Source organism: Numenius arquata, chromosome 2 (assembly GCF_964106895.1).
Source record: "Numenius arquata chromosome 2, bNumArq3.hap1.1, whole genome shotgun sequence".
Classification (NCBI taxonomy): domain Eukaryota; kingdom Metazoa; phylum Chordata; class Aves; order Charadriiformes; family Scolopacidae; genus Numenius; species Numenius arquata.
Genome location: NC_133577.1, coordinates 81,925,237 through 81,938,084, shown reverse-complemented (window position 1 = coordinate 81,938,084; position 12,848 = coordinate 81,925,237). Strand labels below are relative to the sequence as shown.

The 12,848-nt window shown below is 39.4% G+C and overlaps 1 protein-coding gene across 1 annotated transcript in view; it reads left to right on the top strand.

The window, feature by feature from the left end:
* The first annotated feature begins 870 nt into the window (after positions 1–870).
* CFAP54 (cilia and flagella associated protein 54) overlaps positions 871–12,848 on the top strand; it is a 111,018-nt gene continuing 99,040 nt past the window's right edge. The window contains exons 1-3 of the mRNA XM_074168264.1: positions 871–1,067; positions 6,395–6,500; positions 10,838–10,984. Of these exons, the coding sequence (XP_074024365.1) occupies positions 871–1,067; positions 6,395–6,500; positions 10,838–10,984 (450 nt within the window). The remainder of the gene's footprint in view (positions 1,068–6,394; positions 6,501–10,837; positions 10,985–12,848) is intronic.

Below are 12,848 nucleotides of genomic sequence, written 5' to 3'. Positions count from 1 at the left end.
CCCCCACCTAAGCAGATTCACCTAGAGCAGGCTGGGCAGGAATGCATCCAGGCAGGTTTTGAGTATCTCCAGAGAAGGAGACTCCACAACCTCTCCACAACCTCTCTGGGCAGCCTGTTCCAGTGCTCTGTCACTCTCAAAGTATAGAAGTTTTTCTCATGTTGAGATGGAATTTCCTGTGTTCCAGTTTGTGCCCATTTCCCCTTGTCCTGTCACTGGACACCACTGAAGAGTGTCTGGCCTATCCTCTTCGAATAGGTTGCCCAGGGAGGTTGTTGAGACCCCTTCCCTGGAGACATTCAAGGTAAGGCTCGATGAGGCCCTGGGCAACCTGGTCTAGTTGGTGGTGTCCCTGCTGACTGCGGGGGGTTCGGACTAGATGACCTTTGAAGGTCCCTTCCAGCCCAGATGATTCTATGATTCTATGATTTCTATGAAACCTGCTCTTTAGATATTAATAAGCATTGATGAGATCCCCTCGCAGTCTTCTCTTCTCCAGGCTACACAGACCCAGGTCTCTCAGCCTTTCCTCATAAGAGAGGTGCTCCAGTCCCTTGATCATCTTTGTAGCCCTCCTCTGGATTTTGTCCAGCAGGTCTCTGTCCTTGAACTTGGGGACCCAGAACTCGACACAGTACTCCAGATGTGGCCTCACCGGGGCAGAGTAGAGGGGGAGGATGACCTCCCTCGACCTGCTGGCCATGCTCTTTTTAATGCGCCTCAGGAGACCATTGGCTTTCTTTCAGCCCTCCGCCAACCCCTCCTGGAGCTCTCAACTCGAAGCCGGGCCCCCGGGGACTCCACGGCCGCCGTTGCCCGAGGCCGTTGCCTGGCGACGCCGGCGCGTTCCCGCTGCGGCCGGGCCGGATCATGGAGGATCCCACCGGGCTGCCGCTCCCCGGCTGCGTCCCGCAGCCCCCGCCGGCCACTTTCTTCGGGGCCGTGGCGCCGGGCAACCCGGTGGTAGACAGCTTCGAGGCCGAGCTGCGGGACGTCCTGGGCTTTCTGCGGCGGCTGGGAGGCGCGGGGGAGGCCCAACCGCAGCAGCACGACCTGCACCGCCGCGGGTAGGAGCTGCTCCGCCGCCCCCTCGTCGTCCCCGCGTCGCCACCCGCTCCGGGAACCCCTGCCTTAACCCCCACCCTTCCTCCTTCTGCAGCCCCTTCCCCTCGGCCGCCGGCTCACCCCGGCTTTCCCCGCCGCCTCCCCGCCGTTCTGGGCCTGCCATTCCCCCCGGTGCGGCGCCTTCCTCGCCCTTTCTCTCCTTCTCGCCCCCCTCCTCACGCCGCATCCCGCAGGCCAGGGAGCCCCTTCCCTCCTGCTCCCCCTGGCCTTGGAGGTGGCCAGGAGGTTCTTCTCCTGGATCAGTTTCTCCAGCAGTGTGCCAAAAGACGGGGCAACCCTTTTTTTCCTTTTTTTTTTTTTTTTTGAATTAAAACCCCTTCAAAATCTGACCACCTCCTTCTTCAACACTTCCTAGAAGTTAATGCTTTAAGGGAAAAAGCACAAGGTGTTGTGGAAGTTGGCAGCGCCACTGTTTGCTGTATATTGGAGCTGCCTGAGCTTTCTGGTAGGAAAATCCCTTCACGGCATTGGAGCCACTGGCAGCCCACCAGCCTGTGCTCCTGCGTGCGAGGGTGAAGATGTGTGGGCACGTACGTGCCTCTAAAAGATGGCGCTCGCAGTAGGGCCACTTGAGGATAACACCACACAGCTCTTTTTGTGCATACGTCTGTGTCTACACTGGTATATTTTTATACACATAGATGCGGGCAGAGCATATGGCAAGTATACTTGTGCATCTTTGTTTGCTCTCATATGTGCATATCTGTGGGTATGCATAAATCTAGATTTTGTACTCCAGTTAGGATAGAGCAACTGGAATCGGTGTATGATTCATAGTGCATGCATATGTCTATTATAGACTGTGCATTTCTTACGTAGCCCTCCCTGCTGCATTTAGGTACATTATGAGATAAGAGTTTGACTGCTTCTTTTGAGGTAAACGGTTGGTTTTCTATCATTATTATCTGCACAGTGTTCTATTCTAAATTTGCAGGTAGGTCCTTAACATAAAAAATGAGTTTCCCAGGTTATCAAAATTTCATGCAAAACCAGCATGGGAGTTAGGTTACAGGGGGGTGAAGTGCATCACTTAGGTGCAGCTTCTACCCTTACGCATTTCACTTGGTACTTTCCTAGATGTAGTCCACAAATGACCCTTCTCTAAAGGAGCTGTGTACATTTTCAGGAGCTGCTCAGATTCTGCAGCCTGGTGTTTGTCTGCACTGGAGATCTTTCCTTTTCTAAGCTGTCTGGATTTCTAATTTATTTATGTGGCCCGTTCATCGTCAGGTATAGGCCTAGATCTATCATACAGGTATCAGCCTCCAGGCTTTTGCCTCTAGTGTTTTGAATCTCAGTGTATTGGCTTTTTATATTGCTTCAGCAGCTAATTTCAGTGCTTTGCTATTTTTAAGCCTTTCTGTAGCTTCAGACCTTTTTTGTTTTAGCTGATCTCTATTCTTACTTTGAAAGTTATCCACTCTAGGCACAATAGAAGAAGGACAGCTCAGCTGCTTCAGATACCACTAAAATTGCCAATAACGAACACACTCGTATCTTCTACATGTTCATTATATCTCAGGTTGGGAGTTGGACATGCTGAATCTGATCTGTTTGCAATGTCATGCCAAGTTACCAGTTTTTGTAAACAGTGTCTCTAAGCCTTTGTTTACTTTAGCCTCTGGAACAGGACCTGAGTAGGCTCTGTCTTACTCAAACTGCTATTTTGTGGATGTGACCCATGTCCACACATAACACGGCTGACATGAGAGCATCCTTTTATCCAAAAAATTCTGCAGGGTTCATCACAGAGATGAGAACTCAGGCTACCTGGGTTTTGATCCCAGAAGTCACTGGTAGTAATGAGGCATACCAAAATTCCAGGGCATTGAGAATATTGTGTAGCATGAAGCTCCCAGTAGCTCTGCACCCTCTGGCATTCTTCATTTGTCTGGGGGCAGTACAGAGGTAGAAGACTGGAATTCTGATTGTTAGCATAGGTTTAGGCAGGTAGCGAAGTCATGGGCATTTATTTGTGACTGTGAAATTTCAGGGTTGTTTCTCCCTTGCCTCTCATTGTTTGATAACTCAAAATTGGAGTGTGAGCTGCTTGCAGAACCAACCTTAGTCTAATTGTTCCTAGGAATTTCTGAAGGTAATGGCTATTACAGATGCTTTCCTAAATGCTCTAAAGACTTCTTGCTGTGTCATTTGTCAAGCTACTTTTCCTGGCATGGGTTGAGATCAAAGTGTTCTTGTTATTCAAGGAGCAAGAAAACCAGCTTCCACGCGGCCAGTATGTTCACTTTAGAAAAATAAAATTGTCAGCTTCGTTCCTCCAATGCTGTCAGCCTTTGGTGTTGATATGTCAACAGTAAGGCCATAATTTAGGCACTTAAAATGTTACAATGCAAGAAACAAAAATTAATGAGTCCCTGCCCTTATTGGAGTCATATATCTTTTCAATCAGAAGTAGCAATCAGAAGTACTTTCCCTTCAACTAAATGAGAAGTTGTTTTACCCTATTTCTTCTCTCAGCAAAGGGTCCATCTAAAGGATTACCTTGTACTACTGATTTTATCTCACGTTGTGTGGCTTAGCCCCCCTTATTTAATAAGACTCTTTTGATCAGTATCAGAGAATCCTTTACTACCTGTAGTAAAGACTTTTGGCCCAGAAATATAGCCATGGGGGCCTTGCCTTGTGCTTGGTTGCACACCATTAGGGGTTGACCTTAGGGAAATTTTTTTTTATTATTCATAGAGTGGTTGGAAATGAAGACACTTCACCTCTGAGCTCCAACAGCCCAGTATTTTTTTTAAGAATTCACTTGCTTAACTTGTTATTCTGGTGTCCTACAGCTTCTTTAAAAGAAAGGCTGATGAGCTGTTTGGGAAGTGTCTCACTCTCCTCCTTTGCCTGTGTCAAAGAAACATTCCTGTGTCATGAAACTCACTTGCAATTAGTCATGGCATTGTAGCAGATACAGTTTACCTTAATCTTCCTGTCGAAGTTGAAAGTCTAGTCAGATTTGTCACTACTTTACTAACCTAGTTAATTACATATTTGTTACTCACTTATTACATCTAAGAATTGCATGTGTTAATATAAGCATTCAAAACAAAAAATGAAGATGACCTTCACTGAGGACTTCCCAGCTGATCAGTCTTAAAGAAGTTTATTAGTCTCACCTTCCCAACTTTATCCATGGTCAATCTTACTACCAGTTCCTTTACAGCCTTGCAACCTGATAATTACTTTTTTTTTTTTTTTCCCTTCTTTCTCCCTCGCCCCCCAGCAGCATCCCTAAAACTTCTTGGACTCTGGAAGTCTATTCCTGAGTTTCTTCCCTTGATAGTCCAAGGGAACTTGGCTCAGATGCCAGACAGATTCCTTCGCTTTGGACCCTCTTTGCAGATTTATTCCTACTAACTGGAGGGGGATACTTCCCTCAGTATAAGAAGTCAGTAGCCACCCAGACTGTTAATTGCTTATGGATGGACCAGGAGGAACTCATTCCCCATTTGGAAGGTGCTCTTCTTTAGACAAGACTATGGTTTCCTTTAAGAACATAATGCCTTAGAACATTTTATTCAGATTGTTGCTTTTGGCCTAGTTTGTTCTGTTATTGCATTTTTCCTTTAGGATACACCTCTAGAATGTCCTACTTATTTCTTTGCTGTTTACTTTTAAGAACTAAGAATTGTGCTGAGATGATACTTTTAGAAAAAAAAAAGGATTATGATGTTGTAATTCTTTGGTGTAAAGATCATTTTGACAGGTTTCTCATAAAGCCTTCTGTTTCACCTTGAAAATGTGAAGGTGGCTTGCAGTTTTCTCTGTGGAAAAAATGATGTTACTTACTGTGCTTTTTTTACTGGGAATCTTCTTATAAGGTGAAATAGAGAGCTGTCTAGGAGACTGTGAGAATGTATTCCAAGTTCCTGAATGTCAGAAGACAGCTTAAGAAAGTGTCTTACATTCTAGACTACCATCACTGTGTTAAGAGATTGAAAAGTTCCAGCTACCTCACACCAGTAAGCATAAGGTTTACATGTGAGAATTCAGCTAGAAGGTTACTTTAAAACATTAATTCCTCTCTCTTCAGTTGTTTTCTTTTCTTATTAAATTGCTACCAGTGAATAATTTAGCTGTTGTGGTTTCACAAGGCATTCTTTGCTGAGGTTTCTGTACAAGTGTTTTGTTAAGAGAATAAATGTAAGATATGCCCGGCACTGTCAATACTATAACAAATTTGGTAACAGAATTATTTTCTGAAAAATCCCTGTGCTTATTATCAGTCTATCTGATCAATTTTTGTTTTCCAGTTTGAATATAGCTTTCCTAAAGAAGTCTAGGGTGTGAAAGTTGTACACGTGAAGGTACTAATGCATCAAACAGCAATCAGTAGGGACCATAACACTGGCATTGATGTAGTCAGTTCCTCTGTAGAAGAGGCAAACTGCTTAAAGCCAGTTACCAATTAAGGGAGGCTTGCTAGTTCAGCCAAATCAGTAATTTGTTACACAAAATCATTCTTGATGACAACTGTGGCTAGAATAACAGGCAGAGGCAACAGAAGAGCATTGCAACTATCGCCATAAAATCCTTTCTATTTTAATGAACATGTCATTTGCTTCTCTCTGAATCCTACCCTTTATGATTTAAAATTCCTGAATATTTCAAGCCAAACGCAATTCATCCTAGAGGCTTTCTAATGACTTTCTTCTTTTATGATTCATGGTACAGCTCTATACACCATGAGCTCCATAGCTCTATATACCATAGCTCTATGTACTCTATAGCTCTGTGGTTTATTACATGTCTACCAGTTCCTAAGTTTGCTCCTGCCTGAGGTGCATTGTTAATTTGGGATCTTTTTCCCACTCTTAGCATTTGTAGTTTCCGGTCCAATAATTGCTGTAAGCTGTAAACCATTGAGTTTCTTTAAGATATCAAATTGTTTCTTCAATCAAACAGGACTTCTCAAATACTAGCTGAAAGGTGAGGCAGATTTTCCACTTATGACCATGTTTGAACAATGTGAGGGGATTAATACTAAGATATTTTAATAAGAATTTACACAGGAGATAACTCATCCTATTTTAAATGTGTGTTAAAAACTGGTGACAGAAATGAAACCCAGAAATGTCCTTGGCTGCCTGTTATATCCAGTTTTAATGATCACTTTTTTTTGAAATACATAGAGGTTCAAATAAATTTGGAAGAAAGGAGTTTTCGCAGTTTGAAGTTTTCCTGATTTATTTACTTGTTGTGACAGGTCTACTGCCAGTTTAATCTGGAATTTTTTCTCCTGTATCTTTTTCAGAGCAAATACTTTGTTTAATATTTGGATCAAACATAAGCCTCGACTACCAGAGTGGTATTACAATGAGAAACTTCTGAAAGTTGGTGATTCCCTTGCTCAGATCAAAGTAAGTCGTATGAAAAGAGAAAAAGCTCAATCACAGTCTTTGTTTCATTATGTTTCTATGCTACTTTAATTTTTAATCATATTTTAGTGAAAGCTGTTTAGAAAGTAGGGAAAAACTTTTACTAAATAATTTCAATGAGAGGTGGTGGTTTGTATCTTCTTGTAAAATTGCCCTAATTTCTTGATATATTTTCTATTATCTGTATTTTCTATGCACTCTTTGCCTTTTTAAACACCCCAAAATCTTTCTTTAATATTTGTTTGATGTTTCAGCACGGTAGAGTACAGTATCTGACTGTGCCTGTAGATGCTGCTTAAGTACAAATTGACAATGATAGGTGGTTTGTTCCACTGAAATTTCAACTCAGGGCTCAGTTAACCAAATGTGAATGTAAGGCATTGTCAGGAGACGAGCAGAGAACAAAAACCAGAGTGCAATTCCACATGATACAGCTATATGTATCAATGATGCTCCTGCATCTTGAATTCTGTGTGCACTTCTGGTCTCAAAAAAGGTAAATTGCAACTAAAAAAGATTCAGGAGCTAGACTGTTGAAGACTTTGAGAGTATGTGGGGGATGTTTCACTACATGATAGCTCTATTTTTATACTCTTACCTAGTCAAGTGTTACTGGATACTGTTGGATGGGAGACCAGGCTAGTAACTATTGGTCTGACTCAATAAGGCTGGTTTTATGTTATATCCTTATATAATATTTGTCCTTTGTGCATGCTGGGAGAAAAGCCCTCAAAGGTATGCCACTTATTACCTCAGTGATGTTTTTGTCAGAAGATCATGTTGTAAAATCTGGGCCTTTCAATAGTCATTACTAAACAACACTCAGAAGCATCTCAAAGATGTAAAGCTGAAAGGTAAGGTAGTTGTAAGGGATTCCTTTTAGGATTGAAGAAGGTTATGTGGTCCTGAGTGATACAGTTATGAAGCAGAAATACTGAAGAATCACAGAATTACAGGTTAATTTATTATAAAGGTTTAGTACTTGAAAAGTTGCTTAAGAAAATACACTTGAAATTTGTAGAGAACTAGCATTATTTAGAGTAAGGGACAGCTCCTAAATAGATGCTATCTGCTTAGTGTAATTTTTTGTTTGCATTGATTCATTGGTGGATTTTTCTACTTTTTGCTATGAACATATTAGAAGATATTTATTTGATCAATAATACTTTTCTAGCTTAAAACTAGCTATTTGGTCTGTGTTATGCAGCACTCAAGTATACATTTTAACTATGTTCTTCAGTCTTTCAGGTCTATTTCAGACACAGCTTTTTGATATTAGCCTTCTAAAAAGTTGCACAAAAGTCAGTGAAAGTCTATAGTAGCAGATAGTACAGTAGTAGAATTATTCCATGCTTTTGGAAAGGTTTCTGTAAGTTCTACTTAATTTTTGACCATAATGGGAATAAAAAATTAGGTTAAACCAAGTTTGTATTTTTTTTCAGAACGGGAGTATTAAATTTTAAATCTCCCCACCCTGGAAAGAAAAACAGATAACTGACATTGTGTTTAAATTGAAAATAATTTTTAAGAACAGTCTATTGACTTTTGCATTAGGAAAACAGTTAAATGCCAGTTGTCATCTGTATTCACCCTTTTTCATTCTCTGCAGCATATAACACTACTAGATTCCCTCTTTTCACCTAGAAGAGTGTATAATTAGAAATGTACCAAGATAGTTTGAGGGGCTGTCTTTTGGAGGAACACATCCAGTGAAACTGTTTTCTGCTGTTACGTCTTTCACTTATGGAATCCAGCAAGAATAAATGCTATTTATGCTATTTATGGAAAGCGTATATAAGTGGCAACTGGGGGGTGCTTTTCTGCAGACCTGGGCAAAGGTATGAGTATCATGCAGATGTTACAAAGTCTTATATATCCTTCTCTGCATCTGCCCTAAACATTCGAGCAAAAGTGTCCTGCCTCCTGAATAACAGCAAGCTGAAGCTGCTCTTCAGCACTCAACTCTCGCTGGTAGGCTGAAGAAAATATATAGAAGAGTCTGTAACTGTGGAAACATTATAATTGAAGGTGTAGGCTCATGGTATACATTTAGGAAGACTCACAGGAATTCTTAAGGAAGCTTGAGTAACTGCATTTATTAATAGACCCTTCATTGCCTAGGCAATTCCATTAATGTTTTCTTCATGTTTATGTTTTCCTCAAGTTTTCATAGCTTCTGAGCCTTAGGAATTGCTTGGAATATTACATTGAGGTTGTAACTGTTTGGGAACTGCTGCTCTCAGAGCATGCTTAGTAAGGTTATTCCAAAGGCATCAAACCCTGCTGTCTGTACTTTGCATTGGCTTCCCATAGCACGACTGAAATGTAGTAATATGGTCCTTATCTTCAAGGTGCTTCATTATCTGGACTTAGATTGCCTAAAAATAATCTAGAATTTTTAGTAAAGACTTCTTCTTGCAGTTTCAATCCTCTAGTGTAATGTGGTTTTCTACGGAAAAGGTAAAGTTACCAATGTCGTTGAAAAAGTTGTTTTGCTGGCCAGCCTAAAACTTTGAAATGAGCTGTCTTTGGAAGTCCCTTTTTTTAAGTGCATTTCTTTGATTTTACAAGCTTAGTTTTCATTCTATCTATTTTTTTTCCCTGGAGAAAAAAGAAAGAAAAAAACATGAGATGGATGCTAGTTATAAATTTTAATGCATTACTGGAAAGATGAATGTGGTGTAACACCAGTCTCTGTGATAGGTAGGGTAGAGCCTGTCCCATAAGTACCTCTCTTGACTCCTAGTTGAAAACTACTGGTGATTATTTTAAATTTTAATCTGCCTTTATGTTATATAATACTTAATGATCTGTAGTCTTTAAAAATGAATTATTGAATATGAGTAGTCAATAGGTAAGCACCAACTTAACTTTCTGTCTTCCTGCAATTTTTTTAATGCCATCTCACTTTGGATTCCTTCCTATTACACATCTGCTATGCATCTTTTAGGACACACCTAAATTCATTATGTCATATATCTGGAAATTAGTTAGCCCATTAGTCATTATACTGATCAGTACTGACTCATTTTTTCCCCTCCCTCACTGCCTGTATCTGCCTGTTTTCTCTGGACTTATACATATATTTTAAACTGTTTTGGAGAGAAATTACTTTTTTGCTGCGTACTAGTAACTAAATTAATGGGATTCTGATCCATGACTTCAGATTCTAAGAGTTATCACAGCCTGAATCTGTGTATTAGATTACACAAGTGATCGGCTGCCCGTGGCTGTCTATGGAAAGTAAAAGTTTTTGTGTGTGGCTGCTGCTTTCACACAGAAAGAGGACAATAGGGTTATCTGAGTTAGACTCCTCAGATGATTAAAAATTCAGGGTAAGTGTTACCATGGCGGTAGGAATTTATATTGAAAAAAGTGGGTGCAAGGAAATACTTCCGAATTTTCTGTGATTAATGGATCATTTTTTACAAATATAAATCAGTTACTTTTTCCCCTAGAATTTATCATGACTGACGTGTGTGTGCTAGAATTAGTACAGATGGTAGCGAAACTTCTAAATAATCTTTGCTGCAGGAAGTGGTGGAGGTGATTCAGTAAGTGGCTCTTCCACATCTGAGTCAGAGCTGAGCCGTAGTCTCAGTATGATGTTACAGTGGTTTGACATGCTGCTGGGGAGCTGTATTTTGAATGAGACATAAAGCTCAACATCCTGCTTGTTAACAGTTCTTAAAGACCCACTGGCAATTTCTGTTCTATTAGTGCTGACTTCTTGGCCTTATGTAAATTCTGGTTGTCATTTCTTTCATTCTTGTTTAGTGCATCTTATTCTGAAGTGTTTGCTTTCTGATATTACGTCACTCTTCCTTCTTCTCTGCTTTAATAACAAAAAGGCTTTGACATCAAGGAAACAGGGGACAGAGAAGTGATGATGTCTGTATATTGTTTATAAAGTTCTACATTATGAAGTACTTTTCTCAGAAGTGTAGTATCATTATCATTACTGTTGCAAAGCTGCAGGACATTCCAGGAACCCTTTGAGTTTATAATATTAACCCGGGATAATACTTTACATACATATCTTATTCCAGATCTCTGATATGTCATATGTATGATTAAAATAAACAGAAACTCCCAAACCACAAGCTCTTCTTTTAAGTACTTCAACCTTTCATATGCTGAGCGTTCACATTAGAAATTACATTGCTGAATGTTTGTATGAAACTTTAGTGCTGTACTTTCAGCTGTTCTTTCACACTGATACTTTTTTACAGAAAGATAATAATAAAAACCCCACATGTTTTATAGCAATAGAAATGTAATATACAAACTACAAAAATAACATATTATTCGTTCTTCAGGAATATAAGTTGGCACTTCTACAGTGCTATGGAAGATACCTTCAGCAGTTTGTTTCTGTAAATTCTGATGACATCATAGATGATGTGGATCGCTTTAAATCCACCTTTTTCCCAAATGGTCTCAGAGATAAAAATGCAGCACTTACGGTAGGTTTTGGCTTGTTTTTTGGTTTTTTGGTCTTGTTTGTTTGTTCTGCCAAATACATTCACAGATTCAAAATAAGTAGCCTATTTTATCCTCCACAAATATACTTAATTTTATTATGTTAATTATTGATATTAGCTAATCTTTAATAGTTTGTCTCTATTGATTACATTGAGATTTAACAGTATGTTATTTAACAGTGTGTATGAGACGAACATCCGGAATTGGTGTCCATTTTAAGAGGATATAAGTACTTAGGGTTTTGTGGCATAAGCCAGCCACTATCCGTTTAACATTAAAAAGGCAATTTTCTCTCAACAGGTTATTTTGTAACTGTTTTGCTCTAAAGCAGTTTCTATTTACCACAGAATCAGGATATGGGCAAAATTTGATGTGTCCTCCAATTGTTGTAGAAATTTCTGTACAGTGTAATCTTAAGGACTGGACAGAGTGCAAGAGAATTAAAAAATCGTACCATAATTTTTACCATAAATGTGCAAAAAATACTACATGTGAAAAAAGCTCATGACATAGTAAAAAAGCAGTATGGCATTACTATCAGTAGCTTATTTGCTCACTATGGAAAAAAAAAGGCAAAATAGTGAATAGTTTTTTAAGTTCTCTGAACTCTGGGGAGCTGAGCGACCTCAAGAATATGTTGGGATCCTTTTGTGTTAATTGCTTATCGAGGAGCTTGCAATTTATCATTTGTTATCCACGGAAGAAAGTGTTTCAATAGCTATATAGGGAATGCTAAAAACATGTTAGATTTTATCTTAAGCAGTGCTTTGCTGAGAAGCTCTATTTTCAGTACATAGTGGATATTTCAAAATAAACTAATGCAAGTCACTCTGTGATCAAGAACAACAAAAGGAAATCATGGGCATCTCCTGTGTATTGAGCTAATCAAATTCATATTTCTCTAGTCAGAGTTAGGTTGTAAATAGGTGTTTAGTGAGGAGAAAAAAAGCAGACAGTTTGCTTTAAAGCTAGAAGCAGATGTCATGGTAGAAGAGATACTCAGTTTATTTTATTTTTTTGTTTTTCAAACATAGTTCAGCTTGCTAGAGAGAATATGATCAAAGACTATGTTGATCTATTTTATTTTGTTTTTTAAAAAAAATTTGAAATTCCGGACATGGTTTATTCTGCTTTCTATATGTCTGCCTAGACCTTGAACCAATCATAGTGCCAGATGTTATCGAGAGTCTATACTAAAAAGCCCATTCTATAACTTGGCCTTTAGACACTGAGATATCCCTAAATTTTCAGATGTGGAATCTAGTTTGACAATGATTTCTACAATTCGCAATGAATGATGATAATGTGTCAAATAATTATATCTAAAGGCTTTATATGTAATTTTTTTTTGCCACGTTTTTCAATGTAACACTAAGGAAATCATAGAAACGGAGTTCCAGGTCTTAAAACTTCCAGTTTCAGTGAATTAACTGCAAAGAATAATATAATTCCAAATATTAGCAGGCTAGTAAGCTCCTGAGGGGTTGATAGTTACTGACTGGTGGTGTCCCACTTGGCTCATTTTCTCACATGTTGGTTTGTTCAGATGATACTGTACTCCAGACATGACTGCGATCACATTATGTGAGGTATTACAGGTAAGAGGAGGAACAATGCATCTGTAGAAGAGAAAAGTAATGGATGAGATTGAGAAATAAGAGCTGTGATACAGATGAAAAAGTAAAGTGCAGAAAAGTTAAGATTTGCCTTAACTTACAGAGGACATCTACAGAGAAGCAAAGAACTGAAGCCAGATTCTTTGAATATCAATTTAATGCCTCATTCATCCTTTCTCCCTTTCAGCAGCCCTAGTGCACTGGGTACATTTTCATCCTGTGACACAGT